Source organism: Amyelois transitella, chromosome 13, assembly GCF_032362555.1.
Source record: "Amyelois transitella isolate CPQ chromosome 13, ilAmyTran1.1, whole genome shotgun sequence".
Lineage (NCBI taxonomy): Eukaryota > Metazoa > Arthropoda > Insecta > Lepidoptera > Pyralidae > Amyelois > Amyelois transitella.
In genome coordinates this window covers 8,854,256-8,878,673 of record NC_083516.1, presented here as the reverse complement: position 1 = coordinate 8,878,673, position 24,418 = coordinate 8,854,256, and the positions used below count along the sequence as shown (strand labels likewise).

The window sequence follows — 24,418 nt, the reverse complement described above, 5'->3', positions numbered from 1 at the left end:
TCGTTAAAACAGAATGAGATGTCGATTGTAGATTATGGAAAAGAACTTTCAGAGATGTTTGTCAATCTTACAATTTCGCAATCACAAGGAGATTCGGAAAAGTATAAAGCTTTAAAAAGTATAAACGAAAATCAAGCTATTCGACAGTTTGCTGAAGGATTGCGAAATCGTAGGATTTCCACTATTATTTTAGCACAGAAATTTACATCCTTAAAGGATGCAGTTCAAGCAGCGGTAGAGGAGGATGTCGCATCACCATCGACTTCCAACAATATTATGACAATGAGGAATTATCGTAATAATGGTAATCGTAATTTTAGAGGCCGTGGTAACTACAATAGAGGTCCGAGAGTATATCGAGGTAAGTACACCCAGTATAATCATATGCAACAGGGGTCTAGCGGTCAACGAGGAGGAAACCAAGGTGCGAGAGTGTGGCGCAATAGAGGTGGTCGTGATAATAGTTATAGAGGTTCGACTCCTCGCCGAAATTTTGGACGAAACTATCGAGGTAGGACAAACAACTATAATCATCAAGTTCATATGATTTCACGTGATGACGTAGAAGGAAAGGTTGATACGAATTCTAATATTCAGTTTTTTCGTGACTAAACATCAAATATTGGCTAGTAACAATACTTGTCATGTAACATTACATTTGTCTAACAACTGCGCATATTCTTGGTTAGTCGACACCGGCGCTTCTATATCGGCTATAAAGTATAAACATGTCAGAGAGCAAAATATTCCACTCCAAAAAGAGCACATAGAGATAGACGGCATAGGTGGTAGAGTTAGAGCAATTGGATACGTTTGTTTACAGTTATTCATACCATCTATGAAGAACAGTGTTACTCAGAAATTTTATGTATTCGATTCTTTACCTTGTAGGGCGAATGGAATAATTGGACAAGACTTTTTGAATAAATATAGAGCGACACTGGATTTTAAAAATAAATCGCTACAATTATATTCAAACGAAAATAAACAGATAGTCATGCCCTTAACAACTAATCAGTGTTCGTTTAATATTCCTTCCAGATGTGAGACTATACATTATATTGATACAGAGTTGACGGAAGAAAGTGTTGTATGTTCTTCTGAAATTTGTGATGGCATTTATATAGCTAGTGCATTAGTAAAACCTGAGAACGGTAAAATCCCTATACAAATTTTAAATACCACAGAAAAGAACTTGACATTAAGTGAAATAAAACCTATAGTTCACAAAGCTAGTGATTATCAAAGTTGTGCTTTTGGAAAATGTAATAAAAATGCTGATCGGGCCCGAAGGTTATTAATGGAATTAAAGTTGGATTATCTTAATATGGAAGAGCAAAAGTCTATTGAAAATATATGTGTGAAATATGCAGACATATTTTATTTACCTTCTGATAAATTATCAACAACTAATATTTATGAACATAGCATACACCTTAAACAAAATACTGAACCGATTTTCGTGAAACCGTACAGATTACCACATTCACAAAAAGATGAAATTAAAAAACAAATAGATAAAATGCTTAGTGAAGGTATTATAGAACCCTGTCAAAGTGAGTGGTCTAGTCCAATATTATTGGTTCCTAAAAAATTAGATTCCACAGGTGAGAAAAAGTGGAGGTTGGTAGTAGATTATAGGAAAATTAATAATGTTATTAAGGAAGATAAGTTTCCCCTTCCAAATATTCATGAAATATTAGATTCGTTATCGGGTTGTGTATATTATACACATTTAGATCTTCACCAAGGATATTACAATGTAAGCTTAGAAAAAAGTAGCCGAAAATATACTGCGTTCTGTTCAGGTCAGTTTCAAATGACTAGGATGCCTATGGGTCTAAAAACTAGTCCTAGCTCATTTTCCAGGATGATGAATATAGCTATGGCAGGTCTTACGTATGAAAAATGTATGGTGTATCAAGATGATTTAATATGTATGGGGCGAGATTTAGAAAGTCACAATAAAAACTTACAGGACATTTTTCAGCGACTCCGAGAAGTGAACCTTAAATTGAATCCAAATAAATGTGAATTTTTGAAAAAAGATATTTTATATTTAGGTCATGTAGTTTCGGCAGCTGGTGTTTTACCAGACCCAGAAAAAATTAAAATAGTTCAAAATTATCATGTTCCAAAAACAACAGATGAGGCAAAAAGATTTGTAGCATTTGTTAACTATTATCGGCGATTTGTTCCAAATTTTGCTGAAAAGGCTCATCCATTAAATCAATTATGCAGGAAAAATGTAACATTTGTGTGGGATGATGCTTGTCAAAAATCATTTGAAACTCTTAAAAATGCAATAATTTCTCACCCTGTATTACAATATCCCAATTTATCTCAGGAAAATACATTTATAATTCAGACAGACGCATCGGGATATGCTATAGGTGCAGTTTTAAATAACAACGATGGCAGGCCAGTAGCCTATGCAAGTAGGAGTCTTAACAAAGCGGAAAAGAACTATCCAACTATTGAAAAAGAGTTATTAGCAATAGTTTGGGCCGTAAAACATTTTCGCCCATACTTATACGGTCGGAAATTTATTATACAAACAGATCATAAACCGCTTGTCTATCTGTTTAATATGAAGGATCCGTCTAGTAGATTGATGAAGTTCAGAATGGCTTTGGAAGAGTATGATTTTGTGATAGAGTATATAAGAGGAGCTGATAATGCAGCTGCAGATGCATTGTCTCGCTTCTGTATATCATCGGATGAATTGAAGGAGATGAATGAACAAATGGTGAATGTTATGACACGGGCACAGAAAAGACGTGAGAATGAGAAAAATAAAGATACTGGGAATAATATGGTACCTACTGACGATTGGACTGATCACCCGAGAGTCATAGAAACACATATTAAACCCAAGAGATCTATAGAGTTAAGATTTGCGAGTGTTACAGACATGCAATTTTTAAGAAGAATGAGATATAAGAGTAGTAAAACGAACACATTATTATATGTTGAAGAGAAAAAATGTATTTTTATTAATCCAGATTCTCAATCACAAATTTCGTCAGGCGAATTTGCGAGAGAACTGTGTGTTTTATGTAAAAGTAATGACATAAGTGAAGTATGTTTTATTAAGAAGAAGAATTATTGTTTATTTATTGAGAAATTAGTAAGCGCTATAAAAGACATAAAGAATTGGTCCGGACCACGTTTGTGTGTTTTAAATGATATAAAAAGGATAGAAGATAAAGATGAAAAACGAATTATTTTAAATGATTTCCACCTTTTGCCTACAAGTGGCCATGCAGGCGTTAGAAGGATGTTCACAAATATTAAAAAATATTACTATTGGCCAGGGCTTGAAAATGACGTAAAGGAATTCGTAAAACGTTGTGATAAGTGTCAGAGAATGAAGCATTCTTCACATTATATAAAAGAGCCCATGGTAGTGACGACAACTGCTAATTCAGCGTTCGAAAAAATTTTCCTTGATACTGTAGGACCTATAGATAGGGATGAAAACAATTATTCATATATAATCACGATTCAGTGTGAATTAACAAAATATGTTGAAGCGTATCCTATGGTAACAAAAAGTAGTGTTGAAATAGCTCAAAAGTTCGTAAATAATTTTATATTGAGGTATGGCATTCCCAAGGTGATAGCCACAGATAGAGGAACAGAGTTTTTATCATCAATATTCAAAGAGGTTTGTAAACTTATGAATATAGACCAGTTGCAGTCAACAGCCTATCATCATCAGACACTGGGTAGCTTGGAAAACACTCACAAGGGTTTAGGTAATTATCTACGTATCCAATGTGAAAAACATCCTGAGATTTGGAGTACATGGTTACCATTTTGGTGTTTTTCACACAACACTTCCGTTCACAGTGAGACTAAGTTTACACCGTTTGAGCTCGTATTCGGTAAGAGATGTGTTTTACCGTCAAACCTCACAAAGGATTACGTAGACCCATTGTATAATGTAGATAGCTATCCCTTAGAATTAAGATACAGGATACAAACTTCTCAGAAAGAAGCGCGGGATAATTTAATATTAAGTAAAAATAGAAGGAAGGAAAAATATGATCGAAATAGCAATTCTATTATTTATAAAGAAAACGATCTTATTTTATTAAAGAACGAAACAGGTAATAAACTCCAAAGTATTTATTCTGGCCCTTATAAGGTTGTAAAGGAAATTCCTCCAAATGTTGAAATTATAAAAAATAATAAAATAAGATATAGTACATAAAAATAGAACTAAACTTTATCATGAGCCTACAGAGATGAGTAACAGTCAGAATGATTCATAAAATACTTAGTGATTGCATTGTATAAAGAATGTGTCAGGTCAGCGAAAGTTATTTTTAGCCTGTACTTGTATTGTAGAGCATAGTTTGTGTATTGGGTACGTGTAGTAAGATATAACTTTAAGTAAAAATAAAAGGAAATATTACCCATTTATACTTTTATTAGTATTATAATTAAAAGAACATAAGTAACATTTTTATTTTATTTTCTTTGTTATAGAAAATCAACCATATGATTTAACAAGTACTTAGAAATATTTGCAATTGCATTGTATACTGTAATGTCGTATAAGCTTAATCTATTTTTAGCCTGCACTTGTAACATTAGTGTTGTTTTTTTTAAAAAAAAAAAAAAAAAAAAAAAAGAGTTCCATTAATAAAATAAATAAGTAACTATAACAAAATATTATGTAAAAAAAAAAAAAAAAAAAAAAAAAAAAAAATATGTCAATAATTAATATTAACTAATTTTAATTCTTGTACCAAACCGTGCACGGTACACTACACTACACTACGGTACCTACAAATAAGTAGTTTTAATACAGTGGATTGTAAACTTCTATTAATTCATATTTCGATAAAATTAAAATAAAACTGTATTTTATTTTAATTTCTCCTGCGAGGGAGATGTAGAGGTAAGACAATGTAACCCTATTTATAAGTGATTTGTATGAAATATAATTCAGTATTAACTCATCATTCGGTCTATCAATTAGTCTCCTAACACACCACCTTTACACACCACGTAACGTGCCTTTTAAAGATTAACCAATATTTTTGTCAGTTACAGCACGTGTACCTTTAAGTACCTGATAGTGTAAATTTTCATAATGGCTATCTCATATGTCTAATTTAATTTACAGATTTTCAATCTAATCAGTGATGGATTGCCAGTTTTTCCAGTTTCATCGTCAAACATATCTAAACCTCATTATAATTCAAATGCCCATATAAAATGTATAGGTACCTATGTACTACGTTATCCGGCGTTTTGGAGGGACAGAATAAGTACACATTTAGAAACATTGTGCAACAGAGTAAAGACATTTTATTATGTTAGCGGAGGCAACGAACTCAGGCGCTGTTTGTAAAGCGCTTTAAGTGAATGACCTTGCGATCATCCGTTCTGTCAGCCTTCAAGGCTGCATCTACTTAGATTCAAATTAGATTTTCGTCTTGATTCATAAATAATTGGCTTATAAATTTAACCAAAAAATGTTTTTTTTTTCTGGGCACCTCCATAAGAAACAACATAAATTTGAGCGGTCGTAAAGAACAAAGCGCTTGGAAGTTTCATGGCGAATTCGGATTTCTGATATCATAAATTATCTCGTAATGTTTATTTCCTAAAATGTAAAGGTCGCCAAAAATCGTATTTTGTGGAATTATGGTTAAGATTCAAAACATTCTCAGGACCATTATAATGCAACTACTGATTGGTCTATTATGTACAGTGTATGAGACTTAGACCCTTTATTACTTAAATAGTTTAGACGACGAGCGCCAACAGTTATCGTTATTCAACACTCATGCTTTGAACCAAGTGACAAGAATCGACGCGACCAAGACACTTTGCGTACACTGCTTTACATATTAATCAACACGCGGTGCGGTAGCTTAGCTGAAGTTCTATAGATCCGAAATAAGACGGCAAAAAAAAAAGCTTCCTACTATTGCGGTTGTATCCAAAATAACTATCCATAATGCCCCAACGCTCAAACAAAAAGGTTGCATAACCTTCAAAAATATTTGGACTTCCAGCGACGTGGACGCGTCGTGTCACTCAAAAGCTTAGGTACACTTATACATACATACATACATAAAATCACGCCTCTTTCCCGGAGGGGTAGGCAGAGACTACCTCTTTCCACTTGCCACGATCCCTGCATACTTCCCTTGCCTCATCCACATTCATAACTCACTTCATGCGGGTACTTTTGACCTGACCCTTTACCAGGATGTACACTTATTTGTGGGTTATTTTAGATACACACCTGCCTGTCTTGAGCAGCAAGCTCCTGCCGCCCACATCAGCCGGGCAGACCGCCGGTCACCTACCGCGCGCGCTGTTGCACCGCGCCGCGCGCTCTCGCTCCGAGCCCGCCACCCTCTGTAGACAAAGGAGAAATAACATTTATTCAAATTACACAAGTAGTCTTATCCATTCACGTCCTGGATAAAGGCAAGGCTGAACTTTCCCTTGACCTATGTCAAGATAACCTAAATCGATGAGCTTGCACGAAAGAAGTAACCAGGGTTCGGGGCAAGTGAAAAGATGTACAGTCTGCCTACTGATCCGGGAAAGAGGCGTTTTTTTTATAAGCGTGTATGTAGTCTTATTCATAGGCGTTAAAGGCAGACCCAGGGATCTATTTCAGGGAGGACGTAATGAAACAAATGCCAGGATGATGATGAATTAGTTTGAAATCATAGAAGACAAAGAAAAAAAATCTTTTTCCTCTATTATTTGCGTACTGCTCATTCCCAGATAGTAACTGACAAAATGTTTAAAAGGATAATGGTATAATGTAGTCAAGCTACAAGCCTGAAAGATATACCTTGTGTGCCTTCACCAGGATGTAAGCAATCAAGAAAAACACCAGTAGGATGATGATACGAGTAGTTCTAGTAATTTTTTATCAGTATAATTTTTAGCAGTTGCTCCAATCACTCAATCATCAACATACAATATACCTGTCACCGTGTTTGTATTCTTAACATGTGTAAGTATGACATTTGCGTTAGTGGTGTGATTGACAATTAATATTTTTCTTATAATTCAACTCACGCTTGACATGACATCATAAACATGTTTGTGTTCGCTTTAATATTTAAAGAAGATGTCTTTGATGGTTAAAGAATTAACGAGACAGCGAAAATAGATGTTCGTCAACCAAGTGTTTATGAATTTGTAAAGGACAAGCATTTGGACAGAATATCACACCATTGGTGTGCATATATTTAGTTTCCCTGTGTTTTGAAATTGTCAAATGATAAAGAAAATGTAAAGAAGATTATATCTATGACGGCCTCAAAAACCTCCCTTCATATTTCTAAAGATGACATCGCATCGCCTCTTTGTATTGGCAAATTCGAAAGACATCTTCTGAAGTTCTTAGAAAATTGAAGAACACTTTAACTATTCAGCAACAATGACAAATTATCCAGTGTCAACGTTACAATGACTGATGAGTTGATGACATTGGCCTCATAGTACTAGGAACAAATGGTAGGACAACATGGTACTTGAGTAATGGTCAACGCACTAGCGACCGGAGCGAGACGGCCTTGCCGCTCTAGTACACTTCACGCCGGCTGAAAGTTCATAGACTTTCAAAGTTTAACCGCTAGAACAGATGCAAATCTTAAATTATAAAGGTATCGCTATATAAATTCTTCGAGTTAAATGTGCCGTGTGGTTCCCGGCACCAGTACAGCAATGAATGGGACCACTCCATCTCTTTCCCATGGATGTCGTTGGAGGCGACTAGGGGATGGGCTTGCGAACTTGGTATTCTTTTTTGGGCGATGGGCTGGCAACCTGTCACTATTTGAATCTCAATTCTATTCATTAAGCCAAATAGCTGTACGTGGCCAATCAGTCTTTTCAAGACTGTTGGCTCTTATATCTGAATCATCAGATTGTCAGAAACTGATATTTTTCATACGTGTTCTAACTAACAAACAAAGCGTGATATCTGATCCACGTCTCCAACGTTTGCCCCAAACAATACCATGGGTGGTATTACCTACCAGATTTGTGCCCGGGCTGTTATAACTAAAACAATATCGCATTTCGTTCTCATCATTATGTATGAGGTATACGTTTTCATACGTGATCGCATAAAACTATACTTGATGGGAACGCTGAATAGGTTTGTTTCAAAATCTCTGAATAATGTAATACTCATGGCCAAATATCCCTTGTCTGATCCAACACGTCTCTAATAACTTACAAAATCAAATGATTTTACAGTGGAGACTACAAAGATTTATTATTTTGTTGCCTTCCATTTTATATAAACGTTATTAACTGTTGTAAGGACTATAGAAGTGTAGATCAGAAAGAGCTCATCCAAATAATTCTACACTTTCTGCAGGTAGGTAACAATAAGATACAATCTTTAAAGCAGAACACGGGCTTTACAGTGTAAAACTAAACTAAGACCAGCTGATCATGTGTTGGCAGGAGTTCCGAGAAGAGTACCTACGTACCTAAATTATTAATAACTTAATTTATATTTCAGAAAGCTTATCTTAATTGTCATTTGTCACGTATAACGCAGGAAAACAGACAGACACAAAGGGGCCGATTCTCAGAAAGTTTATGCAAAAACTAACGTCGGGATGTCCGAATTATTATGGGATGGACAAACTCTTTGTCTGCTATTTCGGTGGACATCAAAAGATGAGTCCTAAAATAGTTCAGTGATACAGAAATATGAGTAGGTACTTAGTTTTTGTTTTGTGCAGTTCAGTCCGTATAAACCAATGCTACAGGTTATTCACTCTTCTAGATTTATTACGAGAATAAAGCCATTGATCTAATGTTTTTTATTTATATTTGTGCACCAAGTTTAATTATGAAATATTATTATGAAATACCGCTGTCCGTATGATGTATTTATTTTTCTCTCGATCCAATGGTTTTTGAAAGAATCCACTTAATCCAAGACAGAAGTTTTGTAGTTCGAGAGATCTCAAATAGTTAAGAGTAAGCAAATTCAAATATATCTCAAAGCTAAAAATAACAGATGACCCGGTTAGCCATACATTTACATAGTACTTAGGTTACAGCATCAGCTGTCTAGTAAGCACATACTGTTTCACCTAGTTTTCCCAACTTTAGAGTTCGGCCTGCAGGGTTTGCTCAGTTCTGAAACTCAGTCCCGAAGCTTCCAACAAATTACAGTGTTAATATCGCAGTTACCAGCTCTTTTAGTACCTAACAGGATTTTTTCACTTTTTATTTGAACCCAAAGCTGTCGGTGCCAAAATTGGTTCAGTAGATGGTTACAGGAGACTGCTATTACATTATTTTTGAATAGTTGTTATTTGTAATTTTAGCAATATAAATGTGATTTCTGAATTCCTCAGTGACTATTTCATCGATTTATTTTATTACAGTGTCCTTGTTTTTATTTTTTAACTCGATCGTGTCGATCATCAAATCTTCGCCCTTGTTACAATTTTCACTCTAATATAACATTACATTGTATTTGAATATTTGAATGTTTCTTGAACCTTTTTTTTCTGCGTACATAAATAACAATCATTACTATTTAAATCAAAATAGAAATCCAATAAAATATCACTTTCAAAGTCGTTAAACTCAGGCGGCACCAAAATATTTTGCATGCCCGAAATAGCCCTCTATTGCCGAAGTATCTTTATACATATAGTCTATGCTCTATGGCCGGCAATTGGAATGATTGCTCACTATCATAATCTTGAATTAACCTATTTGTTTATTGTGTCCGGCGACATGATATAGTGTCATCAAACCAATTAACCTTATGATGATTAACACAGTGCTGCATTTCAGTAAATACAATTGACCTAGCCCAAATTTCAAACACTTTTTGGTTAGCACCAATGTTTCTGTGTAAAAGGTAGAAATTTTTTATACAGAATAAAATAATAGTTTAGCTTTAATCTTTAAAGGATAAATAAAATGCCATTGGGCTAAGTGAAACCACTTTCATGAAACTAAATGCTTACAAGTACAGTAATTTGATACTTTTTTTATAGTCTAAGGCGGTGTAAGTAAGCGGTGATACGACGGTTACAGACTTGCGAGACTCTAAAAAGTATCAGTTGTCCAATCTAATAAAAGATTAGATAATAAACAAATATTTAATTATAGTTCCTCCGATTTTGAAAAACAAATAATTAGGTATTAGTTGTCATTTGTTTGATTCCAAAAAATATCTTTCGTTTGTAAAAATGTTTGAATTTACTATGTTTATTTCATTCACGCAAGTCGTGTTTGAAAATTTCAAATTAACGGCGACCCTACTAGTTGACATAGGCTGCTTTGCAAACACGTGGTCCATATTGACTCAGCTCGATTTATTGGGTTGTAGCCTACAGCCTTCTTGAGAAATTGAGGTATATTTATTCCTTGCTAGGAGCCGGACCTTTCCAATTGCTCTAAGAGTATATTGTTTGTAAATGTGTACCAAATGTTCCTAAGTCAATTGAGTCATAGCATTAGATACTTTTAGTTTCCCTTGTATGTACCTGTTTACTGCTGACTATTTCAATCAAATGATGTCGGATTTACCTATCAACAAATTGGTCAGGAATATTAACTGAAGATTTTGCATTTTTTATATTGAAGGATTCTCTCTCTCGTCATAATACCTTGTCTTGAGTCATTAATATTCCACTCGCAACCACACGGCAACGACGTGTCTCTATTTGTTTTGTGCTTTTTCACGTTCTAAAAAGAACGGGTTATAAGAAGAACTGATATAATAAAAATAATAATTCATTTACAACTTACTAAAATGAGAGCGAATGAATGAAATATTCTATTGTGCTTCTAATGACCTTAACCAAGTGGGTCTAAACGAGTGTCTTGACTAGTATCGCCGATCACTTTCGCAACTGGGTTACCTACCATTGTCTCTCGCAACCGTCGCAATGCACCGACGGTACAATGCATTATTGTGCATTATGATACGACTCTTGGGAAATTATCCTCTGTCGCTACGTTCGAAGTTGGGACATCCAAGCGAACGGTTGCTAATTAATTGGTACGTGTTGAAGTACCTGTTGAAGAACCTGTTTATTATATTGATGACTCGCTGATTGGTGAGAGGTTTTGTCGAAATTGATACATACATAAATACATATAATCACGTCTATATCCCTTGCGGGGTAGATAATCTTGAAAAAACTGATAGACCACATTCAGCTGTTTGGCTTCATGATAGTAATGAGACTCAAATAGTGACAGGTTGCTAGCTCAGTCAATAAGCCTATCCTTTAGTCGCCTTTTACGACATCCATGGGAATGAGGTGAAAAAAATTACTATTATAAATATTATCGAAATTGATAATATTTTTAATAGTAAGATCTGTGGTAAGGCATATGTCTTATCAAAATTCCTGAAAAGACGAATAGAACGAGGCTGGCTTAGGTTCGCAATCGGACAGTAGGATCTTCGCGTTTTTCACGCTTGGATTATGGTCAAAGGTGAACCTTGATCATCTCTAAGAGGGATCTTTGCTAGGGATGAACAAAGTAAAACGCTAGAAGGTATATGGTGAAATGACTAGTTCTAGTTAAGAACTTAAAGAATGGTGACCTAACATCAGCTGCTAAAGACTAAACAATAATGAAATCAGCTAATAATAGGTAAAAGTGGCGCGCTGAAAGTTTTGTTTATAACTTCTTAACGTGAACAAAGACCGTTTTAACCGCGCACGCGCCAGCACTGAAAACAAAGTTGACTCAGAGTGTTCGTAAAGAACGTATAAAAATATTTCCTCCACAATTTGTTCGTTTGCTCCGTATTTATATTTTCATTAATTTTAAGATCTTATACTCTCTCGATCGGAACTCGGATACCAGAAGGATGAAAGTGAAAGATTTTAAAAAGATAATAAGAATATTTACTTTATTTTGCTATCCAGATGTAGACGATCAAATCTTCATGGCTTGATCAAATCGGGGAAGTTCTTGAAATGGTCAGGTTAACAGTATCTAAGTCCCGTTTGAAATACTCAGGTACTATTAACCTGATCAGTAAGTACCCTAGATAAGTATTTTTGACCTTGCATGAAAGAATGACGAAACAAAGAAAGCAAACGAAAGTTGCTTGTGGAATGATGAGTATCTGCTTAACTCCTCAGAGAAGAGCATGAATATACATATATGTATGTTCATAAATACTTAGATTAAGACACTATGAATAAACATCCCGACTTGATAATAGGCCATTTTATTACGCAGTCGAATTGTGTCACTGGATTCAATGCAAACAAGATAAACGTGTTCGCAATTAATGATAACGAATACCTACTCATTGCCCGAAAACTGACCGAAAATAAATTCTAATCGAACTGACCCAGTTTGGGCTAATTCTGTCATATCGCGATTTTGAAGTGGAATATGATGATTGGGTAGATTGATGTCAAGCGGGATACTTACAACACGTTCTAAAAAGAACGGTTAATAAGTAGAACTGATATAATAAAAATAAAAATTCATTTACTACTTTCTATAATTAAGTGAGAGCGAATGAATGAATTCCAAATTTATATCCTACCCATACGACACAACAATGACAACCACACGGCCAGGAAAAGTTATAAGTTAATTAGTATTTCCAGACTTTTTGAGTCTTCGAGTATTAATACGCTTGGTTATAACTAACAATATTGCGTGACCGGACTTATACAACTTTCTCCGAGGCAGTTTTATTGCGTGAGAGGTCCAACAGTATTGATTCCAGCGACAATTTCACGCTAGAGCAATCATAAAGTGAGATGTGCGATAGCTCATATACTTAGTACGTAGAGTAAACAATTTGATGTACAGGTAGGAGGTATAGATACAATGACGCAATTTCCCTGAGGGGTAGGCAGAGACTACATCTTTCCACTTGCCACGTTCCCTGCATACTTTCTTCGCTTCATCCACATTCGGGTTTCGGGTACCTACTTGATTTTTGACCAATAAACGGTTAAGTGCTATTCGAGTATATCATAACAAACATATATACATATTATCACATCTTAAAAAGACTGAAAGGCCACGTTCAGCTGAAGGCTTTATAATGGAATTGAGATTCAATTAGGGACAGGTTGTTAGCCAATCGCCTAAAAGAAGAATTCCAAGTTTACAAGCTTATCTCTTAGTCCCTATTTCCGACATCCATGGGAAAGAGATGTAGACTTACTATAATTCACGTCCTATACAAGAATATATTATGCGGCCAAGTCGAGTATAACACAAGTAACTATTACTATATTATCACACTATATCTATATTACTAAAGATATCTAAATCTTCATAAGCTAAGTTATTAATCACTATCTGTCGACTTGTCTGTCATCTTCAAACCACTTCCTGGTATACAGTAATCTTTGAACGTAATCCTGTTATTATCTACTAGCTTTTACCCGCGGCTGCACCTGCGCCAGTTATAAAAGTATACCAGTTACCCCGCGCGAATTCAGCGACCACCAAAAACCTACAAGAGAATACAGGTTTTTCGCAAATCCCACGGGAACTTTGGATTTTTTCGGGTTGGAAGGTAGTTATCTTTATCCAGACTCTTAATTATGTACACGCAAATTCGGGGGGAAGGCAAGGTAAGGTAAGATAAAGCGTGAAGAGGCAACAGACAAACTTACTTCCGCATTCATAATATTAGTTGAGATAACGACCACAACAGATGCAATAACATCTAACCTGTTATATTTTCATCCATCTATAATTAGAATGCGGGAAGATCAGCCAGAACAACCTTGGCTATAAATTTAGACGTTCCAAGATCTATGACCATTTATATCAGATTTTGATCTAGATCAATTAATTTAATAAGGACTAATTGCTAGATTTTTAATTTTAAACACGGTGATGAACAGCTCTCAACTCAGAGTCAGGTTAATAGCGCAATAATGCATCATCACTCACATCACATATTAGTTATAATTTATAATCATTTGATTGCTGTAATGCCTCCTCTTTACTTGAACCTCAATTTTACCCACATTCACTTCCAACTATTTCATGTAAACACATATAAAAATGCAAGTAAATAGAAGTCACAAACTGAAAATTTTTGTTTCTAAGAATCTAAACATCAATGAATGATATACGAAATAAGGTATTTTGTTCCAACCCAGAATGGCGCAAAACGTCAAATTCTGCCCACGTCAAGAGGCGGAAACGATATTTCCCTACGTTTATTTTCATTTCGGTCGATGTGCGTGAGTTAGGTGCGTTTAGCTAAATATTATTTTTCCTTTTCAGTCCATCGCTACATGTGTTCGCAATTCTAGGAAAAAGGTCGCAGATCTAAAGACTAACAGAGAAAAAAAAGCAATAAATCCAATGACGATGATGAAGATTTCTTTTTACAAAATTTTAAATTCGGCGATGGCATGGCTCTACGTATATATATGGTGAGCCCCACCTAGATTAGGATTGAGTCATAAAGAAGAAAAAGGGACGTTAAAGTGATTTTGTAGGGAGTCGAGAAGGGGTGCGCTGTTAAGAAAGCAAACTTGCGAACAGTACACCCCTCCATAACTCGCTTGTACACCTGGAAGGTTGGAAAAGTCATGAGTTGGTAGTAGGATATTCTAAAAATCGAATAGAAATTTTACGATAAAGTTGTATATTTTTGTTGTGATCTATAAATACATGTTGACATAGATGTGTTGAACACATGTTTAAGATTGTTACTGGCTTCCAGAACAATTTAACAACTAATATTGATAAGAGTGATAAAAAATACGTTTTACTCGTTATAGAAATAAATAATACGAATGTTTATGATGATAATTGCGAAATTGAAGTAGAATCTTAAGACGCAGTAGAAACCCATAATGTCACCTCATGTCATGAAATAAAATGTAAAGCGAATTGATAGCACGACCGCCTCGGGTTCAGGCGGTTGCGTCATATAAACAAGTCACGACAACAACTGATAAAGACACAATAGCCCTATAGCTCTTATGCAACAAGATAACAGCTCTGCGCATTAACTAACATCATGGTATTATCATCTCTATTGCCACGACGGTATAGCCTATAATCTAATGGAATCCTAGTAATGTACTTTCATGGAATAGAGCACGCTTACTCACAGCTGTGTTCGCCATTTACATAATCCGACCAAAGCAGAACCAGCTAGGCGGTCCCAGGTACAATTTCGATAGATTTATTTATTGATCAAACTCCATTGATTTAGGGCCTAATTTGTATTGCAGATATCAATGGTTTTCCTAACTCTTTGATTTGAGACATTTGCGGTGATTTACTCGAATTGTGGATAGAATAGCCACGGCCGAAACAGCATTTACTAGCAAATGACACTGCATATTGTTCAAAATTGTGCAAACATTACATCTTGCATCGGGCGTATATCTTTCTAGATATACTTTGACAGTTGAAAAACGAACATTAGAAATAACAATGACGATTGTAACAACTAATTTCTTATTCTGGGAATTGTGTCCTTGATCGTGAACATTCGTGAACGAAACGTAATCGATATCAATTTGATTAGTACGAGTATGTGTTAATTACCAAAAGAGCGATAATTCCGTGCATGTGATAACTGCAACTGTAACAATAACATCTACGTAAGCATGAATTCGGTGTAGTTAATCTATGATGGAGAAAATGCCAATTACATTATTTTTTTCTCATTATATTAAAATCTTACATGTAATATATATATAGATTTGAAATTTAGCATGTAAGTTAAGTGGTCTAGGGGTGCACTAAGACAGGATATCCTTCCTTTCCTTTCCTTCATCTTGTCATGAAGTAATAATTTCACTCTGTAAGTGCCGACAGATAAAACAAACTTCTATATCCATCGTCAAGCGTTACTGTTTCTCAGGCATGTTATTTTATAGCTTGGGCTAAGACTTGAACATTTAAACATCTTCACGGTGAGAAGCGAGTGTCTATTAATGTGGTATTTACAGATTCGTTTCAGATGTACAGTCAGCACATCAACGTACGAAATTCACTGCAAATTCGCATCTATTACCACGCTATAGAGTTCCATGCAGGATTCCTCGAGTCGCTATGATACAAGCAAGGCGTGGAAAATGAATTCGCTTTCAATACAAGCATCGGAGATGGTATGTTTTTGTGGTATTTTTCTATCTGCAATCTGATCACAATCTGATCAGGAATGTAATCATATTCACTGCTGACAATATATGTATTTTCTTAACTTGACTTAGTTATTTTTGACGAAGGTGTAGAATTCATCAGAATTTTATGGTTAAATTATTTATTTATACTAGCTTAAGGTTTACATAATACTAGTCCAAAAACGTAGAAGATAAAAATCCGAAGAATTTCAAACAAAGTAAAACATTGATAAAGGTAAAGGTGAAGAAAACAAAAAGAAGGGATTTTGAATAAGTTAAATACTGCTCATCAGATTAAATACCAATAGACAATCCTCTTTGGAATGAGACATCCATTCAAAATGTAATGAAGATAAATATTGGCAATTGGTAGAGACGAAAGAGATGTTAATGAGTCTAGTATACATATAAATAGGTGGGATAATGATCATTCACTACTTTTTTCAGTTCAATGGCAAAATAATTTAAAATAACTCATGTTAGATGTCAATGAACGGGAATTTGTGTGCGTTTGTGCCAAAAGCGGGAGCTGGCAATACCGCAAAATGTCCACGCCTTCTCTGACGTATGGTATGGTATGCTTACCAACATGCATTCCACTTCCTATTTTGTAACTATGTTCACAGAAATTTTTTAATAAAGGCGTCGGTGGTCTAACGGTTAAGGTGCCCGAATGAGGGAAAACTGTAGGTACATCAAGTAATTGGATGTGTATCTATGATCCAACATGGGCTAGATTCCTCTGCAAAGGTTGCTTCTTGTAAATAAATACCTTGTCCAAAAAGATAGATGGGATTCACGCCAGTAGAATTATGATTTTTTCACACAACAAATTCGTAAACCTTTCGCTTAAATATATACAAAGTCAGGGTTTTCCCGGACAAAAGTTACTCGTATAAGTTATTCAGTGCCCAGCGCGTAATCAAATCAATTCAAATCACAGTACGTGACAGGCTTATTGACAAGTTTTAGTTTGGCTTCTGTTTTCAGGCGATATTTTTTTTATGCTTGTCTGCTGGCTCAGTAATTTCATGGCAGAGTTCCAGGAATAAATAGACACTATTTCGACAACATTTGCCGGTAATAAACAAGATCAAAATATTCTTAAAAATATTACCATAACCTAAATGCTTCTATTTTGAAGTCACTGTAAACTTGTTTAAATTGCAACTATATGGTAAAATAAAAATAAAATTTTTAAAATAATATAATTGAATTAGTATCACCAAAGCATTAGTATCGGCGGTAAAATAAAAAGTCTTATGTCTATTGAAACAACAATGTTTTCATTTCAATTCTAGTACGTAAGGAGCTTATCCTTAGAAAGCTTACAAATGAGGAGGTCTCGACCTGAATAGAACAGGTTGAAAATAAGAGGGAAAAGACAATAGGTATCCACAAATAGTGGGTCTTGAAAAGGAACCAAATATTAACAAAGAAATAATGTTAAACATGCATATCTATATAATAAATATATATGGGACACAAATTACTCAGATTAAGTTAGCCTCGAAATAAGTTCGAGACTTGTGTTACGTGATACTAACTCAACGGTACTATATTTTATAATAAATACTTATATACATAAACATCCAAGACCCAGGCCAATCAGAATATAGGTATGTTTGTTTCCATCTGAACACACAGGGCATTAAGGATTACCTACTTCAAAAACAGATTTATTATAATAAAACCAATATCCAATAAATATTTCCGATGTCAACACTCACAAACTTGCTACCTCACAAGCGTATTAAAGTTAACTTTCAGTCAATTTGCTTCTAATGGAGCGTGAACGACCAGCGAAGCAGACTTTTATACTATCACATATATAAGCTTCCTATGTTGATCATATTACCATGCTCGTATATATTTTGCTTTCTTTATCAAATCGGATGTTTTCTATAAACCGGAACATTAATTATAGGTGGTCGTTTAAATAATTTGCGATCATTCAATTACAATTAGATTAGTATCTAATGTATCGTGTTAAATTTTTAGTTTTACTAATTATGAGAGATTGAATTGTGACACAACGTGATTTTTAATAATTATTGATAATGTAATTCTTCTTCTGTAGGTAGGGTAAACGTTTCTTTCCTCCTGGCTTTAGTCCCGATTACATCCTCACTTTTCTAGAGAGGAGCCCAGGATGCGCCTTTAAGACCAAGACCCTGGATTGGGTGAGTCCAGTTGTTACATCTAGCAACTTCCATCCGATTTCCGCAACCTTTTCAGGAGAACTAAACTCGTATTGGATCATGATTACACAATCAGTTGCATGAATGTGCAGGTTTCCTCACGATGTTTTCCTCACGTCACCTCATAGGCTGGGTCGATTATATATATTACTAACAACCAAGCTATGCGTGACAGAAATGGTGGAAATCTTCCCATTTCATTTTAGCGATTAAAACTTGACGACATTAAAAAAAATCGATAAGCATAAATATTGTGATAAATCATGACGAACGACGTTGTTCGTAACAAAGAAATCATTAATATACCATTATGTAGATATTAATTGAAATTCTATTAATAACTGACAATAATATCGCCGACCTAGGCTACCTTTGTTTAAAATACTTATTCAGCGCAGATGGCAATGAATTTAATTTTATTATATATAATAAAGAATATAATAATGTTTAAGACTTTCGTATATGAATAAGCCGGTGGCATGAGAAAAAAAGGACATTAAGTTGACTAATACTGCTCAAGATATAGTGTGGAGTCCTGACTTGATAACCTATGCCATGACACAAATAAGAAAGAGCACTAAGAATCCCGTCAAATCGAAATTATTCCGAACAAAATAAGCAGCAAAGAAATTGTCACAATTAATTAGTAGACGTAGAAATGAACAATATAACATGAAATTACCTAAAAAGGCTCTCAAATTGTCGCTGATGAAATATCTATTGGTATACAATATAGTGCCTTTGTATATAAACATCAGTTGGTAGATCCAAGGACTTTCTTGTCCACTTGAATAAATTGAGTAAATTAGCATTGAATAAAATACCCAATGAATATACTACATGAATACCTCCGAAGTATTGTGAATACATATAGGACAAAGTAAACATTGTTTAGTATACAGGAGATGAAAAAAACAAGTACTATAAAGACCTAGCTTTGATTTAGAACGTATGGTTGAAATTAAAGAAATCGAAAATTGTTCAAGGAAAAGTATTGTAAATCAACTACCAATACCAATATTTAGAAATAAAAACTATTTTGTTATGTATTTATTTTTCTATCTACCCTTATGATATAATTTTTATGTGAAAAAAATTTGAAACTGTAATCATGTTAAGTGTTTTTTTAGATTGCATTATCGTAATAACAAGTCAATTATGGCGATTAACTTATTTCTACTAAAATTTCCAGAAACATGTACCTAAAACGCAATTTATTTTAGGTGTGAGTTCAGGAAACCTCACTGCATGTTTGGCAATTTCAATTAAGCCCCCAAAGCCTTACTTGATAGAACGAGTATAATCAAACACACCTGTATTTTTACTTACAGACTTCAGTGGCCTTCAGAATACAAATTGGAGGAAAATAACCAGCACTGGCCACGTGTACATTATTGGAAAACAACAAATTACTAAGATATCGATCACTTGTGGGTGAATAATACCCATGGGTGGTCTTCCGAACGATCGATCCCTATTATTACACACCGGGGAGGTGACATCTCAAACAAGTTGTCAAATAAGTGGAGTCAGCTGTTTAGCGGGTGGTATCGGGATGAGACCTCCCGCTGAGCGACCAGATACAGATAATGTAAATAAACAAGTACAACCTTCTAAAATTTGTGTTGGTGAAGTTGGTTATCAAGCGGGTTCAAGTTATGGTTAAAACGAAACTTCCACATGTGAACCAATTGAAAATGATTGACGCGTTAATAAACTACACTTGAAATAGACAGGAATAAACAGGAAATACGTAGACTGAAAAAGATAATGAGTAGTGATTATATGGATCATAAGCAGGAACCTTGACAAACAGAGCAATTAGCAACAGATAGCTGAAGGAAGGTTGAATTAAGATCAATCCTGCAATAGACCGTACTATAATAGCTTCTATATTGATGACTGGAAGACCAATTACACTCAATTGTGTACTTTATTACATTGACACAGAGATAGTTCTAGATCGTGACAGAGGAGCAGATGGTGAAAACAGCTGTGTGGGTGACTATAAACAATTAAACGGCCGTGAACCTGATGGGTTGCGGTGGGTAGAGACAGCTGATTTTTAGGTGTGGAGACCTAATCTATTAGAAAAACACTACTAAAAACATTTTATAATTGGTTCCTCGGTTTCCAAAATAAATGTCTTTCTAGCCGGAATAGAACCATGAAACAAGTTAGGTGAGTTATGTGTTAAAAGATTAATTAAATTGGTAGGAAAATCGCTTAGTTAAATTATAGTGGAACGTAATATTTTATTTAGTTTTTTTTTGTATGTCAAACTTGTAACGTTTTAGTGTATAGTACCTAGATGATATTATAATATTCGACCAAATGTTCAACATACTGGTCAATGAATGGAAAAGGCCATTTGACTAAAATATGAGGTCAGCCATTAAAATTCTACTGTGATTTATATGTTCTTGACCAAAGTACTCGGGTAGAGTAGATGAATTCTTTTATATAACATTCAACTAGAATGTAAGTCCGTACGCGTATGTCTATACAAGTCAGTAATTCTTATAAAAATCTTGTTAGTTATCAAAAACTAGTATACATTAATTGATAAAAACCACGAATCTTTTGTTATGTTTCCTAGAAAACTTACCACGATTGATATCTCGGTAATTGTGTATCAAATTAACATTTCTCAAAGGCATCAAAGATACAAAAGTTAAGGTCATTAGTCTTCTTTTCAATGAGTTTTTGTACAAGTTGAAACACGAATTGATTACAATCACTAACGACAGGTTCGTCGACTGATCTAATACTGGTTTTACCGGTCGGCTTTGTAGGTCTCACGTCTCAACTCAACGCGATAGGTCTTCCGTGTACAGAAATTATACTTATGTGGATTTTACTCATATGATAAAACAGAGAAATGCATTAAGATATTTCTCCTTTCATTTTTGATTAATATTAAAATAAACAAGAAGATTGTAAAAACAACATTCTTCATGAATCTTAAATCTGTAAAATGTAGGGTTATTAGTTTATAAGTATAAAAAAATCTTATTGAAGTTATTCATTAGGTGATCACAAGTGATGTGTGGGACTCACGCTGAACGAATTGCAGTATCATTTACCTGAAACATAAAGAAGAATTTGTTAGATCATCACATTAAAATGACTACAAAATAAAATGTCACAACTATCAGTTTCACTAAGCTAAAAGCTATATTATTATTGTTCCTTTTCCAGCCAGCAGTAATGGATCGTTCATGCCAGCTGACTGGGCACGATAATAACAATGCAAATGAACTCTGCGACAAATATAGCTAATCTTATAATAGCATAGGGAATCTTCGTTCTCTTCGAGGAATCGCAAAGAGATTTCTCGAATGGAATCACATTTCTATTCTAAGTTTAGATAGTTGTAAATTTGACGTTGTTGAAGAAAATGCTGTAGTGCAGTTTGTAACCGCTTCTTCTGCACTGACGCTTTGGAATCGGCAGTAAACTTAGTTTTAAGTAATTTATTTGTCGTGAAACAATGTTGTGAAATCAAAAATTTAACAATTATTAAGTGATATTAAGTGTCCCAAAATAATGAATAAAAGAGATTTGTTGAGACAACTCGAAAAAAGATGTCCACAGATATGTTTTGTTTAAAAACATTAATTAATAGCGTGACTAAATTGAGTGATAAAATAAACACAGCGTAGCATTATTGTGGAAATATTTAGCATATAAATAGATTGACAGTCGGCCTCATAACCTTGACTTTAAAATTCGTTAAGGTTTCAAAGAACAACTAATTAATTTACTGCCTAACAACTTCTAAATCAAAGTTCTAGAATTTATGTTAGCATAAAGGGTGGCAAATACCCAATATATTTTTAAAGATATTTTAAAAACAAGGTTATATTGCACTCAAATTAAATAGATACATACATACATATAGTCAAGTATATATTCCATGCGGGGTAGACAGAGCCAACAGTCTGAAAAGACTGTTAGGCCACGTTTATCTATTTGGCTTGATGATAGAATTGAGATTTAAATTGTGACAGGTTGCTAGCCCATCGCCTAGAAGAAGAATCCTAAGTTTATAAGCCTATCTCTAAGTCGTCTTTTACGACATCCATGGGAAAGAGATGGAGTGATACACGGCACTAAATAGATACGAAAGATTAAATCATACGACCGTAAACTAACAAGGAAGGAGGTGTCATTGGCCGAGTATTATCAGCAAAGTTTGTGCCGAGTGTTGGGGGTGAACGAATTCCAAGTAGGTGTCAATATCGATCGACAGGTTAACGAAACGGCTGCATACAGCCAATTGAACCTCAGGCTTCTGATGGATACATACATACATACATACATAAAATAACACCTCTTTCCCGGAGGTTACATCTTTCCACTATCCCTGCATACTGCTTTCACTTCATTCACATGATCATAAGTATTCTAATCCAATTGCGTCGGTGATGTATATTTATAGAAGTGTAGTTAATAAAATAGTGAATCAAAATTATACAGTGATAAAAGTCTAAGCTAAAATTATCCACTTATTTGGGATGCAAATGATGAAAATTTTAACCAACTTCGCTGAGAGAACGCCAGGTGGAATGATTAGAAATACAGCGCCATAGAAAGTGACAAGGAATTTTCGGTAAAGTAATTCTCTTCTCGTGATAAACAAAATTTTCGATATCAATTCAAATAAACAAAAAATCGTGATAAATTCCATTACAGGCAGCGGGATGCTGATAGTGCTCTGGGAGGCTGAGACCGGTACACCGAACTACGTTGCGGTAACCTAGCTGAGGGATAGTGATCACATTGACGAACGGACAGATATTGATATATAAATGAATGGTGAACAATTCAATGAAATAGAATTTGATTTAAATAGTAATCGTGAAAGAAAACAATTGAATCTCTAAATTTATACTAATTAATCTAGTCTTTAGTGGTGCTAATACGTACCAAAAAGCGATAGTTACAATCAAAGAGAGAATTTTTTATGCCAGATCTTGAAATGATAAATAAAGTAAATTTCATAATTGCTTTCATCTAAATTTGATTTCCTAGGTTTTAGTTTTTTGTTAATAAAATTCGCTTATCGCTCGTCACAGCTTCGTACCCGAGGGCTAATGTTTTGGAGGCACCTCGACATTACTCGGTTACTGGCCCCGAATCTCGCGTCCTCGCAATAATACGATGATTCACCAGAATTTATATTTGTGGTGCGCTTTAAAATAAATACAGGAATTTAGTTCAATTGGGTCAACGGCTTTGATGGTTTATGGATTAACTTTACTTTTTTTTAGTTAGAAGATTTGTTATTGTCTATTCGCTTTAAATGGTTACAAAAATCGTTGTACAGTTTAATTTTAATACCGGCAGTAAAATTTTGTAATAAAAATATGTTTTGTGCTAGAAGAAAGTTGAAAACACATCTAAGTATATAATTGTAATTTACAAATTGTAAATGTTAAAATAAAGGATAAGAACTAAATAATATCTCAAGAAACATTAAAATATATAACACAGCAAGCACAGGGATAATGTTATTTAGTTTCCAAGACAAGTCCTGACACGGTGTAAAGTTGGAGATAAAATCACTCTAAGTAATGCATGCTGAGCAAATGATGCAATTTGTACAGCTCGTCTGCACCGAGACTGCATAGCAAATACTTGCATGCAAGTTAAAACTAATTAGTCTGAGCTGAGACATCCCGGCTTGTTAGGGTTTCAAAAATGCAAGAAAATTTTAAGACAAATGTTGTTTCATTAAACTTTATGTTATCTTAGCTATTATACTCGTATATTTAAATACTAGCAGTAATATTAGGTTTGTAATGAAGCCTTTAATTCTAGTAAACTGTTCTCATTAATTGTCAGAACTATTAGAATGGGTTGCAGATGTATTGTTTATGCCTTCCGAAACCGAAGGCCTCTGATAATTTATTCGTTAAATTTTTAAGCTACATTTTGCCATCGATTATTGTATTTATTAACTCTTGCCAGGACAATTTTTATAGTATTAAGATTTCACCAACCCTACGGCAAAAGGTTACAAAAAGATTGACACAACAGACAAGTTGTAAACATTCCCAATTAACAAAGTCATCGACCTTA

The 24,418-nt window shown here is 34.5% G+C and overlaps 1 protein-coding gene across 5 annotated transcripts in view; it reads right to left on the bottom strand.

Annotated features, from left to right (window-relative positions):
- The window catches only part of LOC106139008 (protein yippee-like), a 94,440-nt gene that overhangs the window by 14,005 nt on the left and 56,017 nt on the right, over nucleotides 1-24,418 (bottom strand). For all 5 annotated transcript variants that reach the window (XM_060947602.1, XM_060947601.1, XM_060947604.1 and 2 more), the window contains one exon: nucleotides 6,272-6,387. In XM_060947602.1, the coding sequence (XP_060803585.1) occupies nucleotides 6,272-6,308 (37 nt within the window). In that variant the 5' untranslated portion in view covers nucleotides 6,309-6,387. Of the gene's footprint in view, nucleotides 1-6,271; nucleotides 6,388-24,418 lie in introns of those variants that run through there.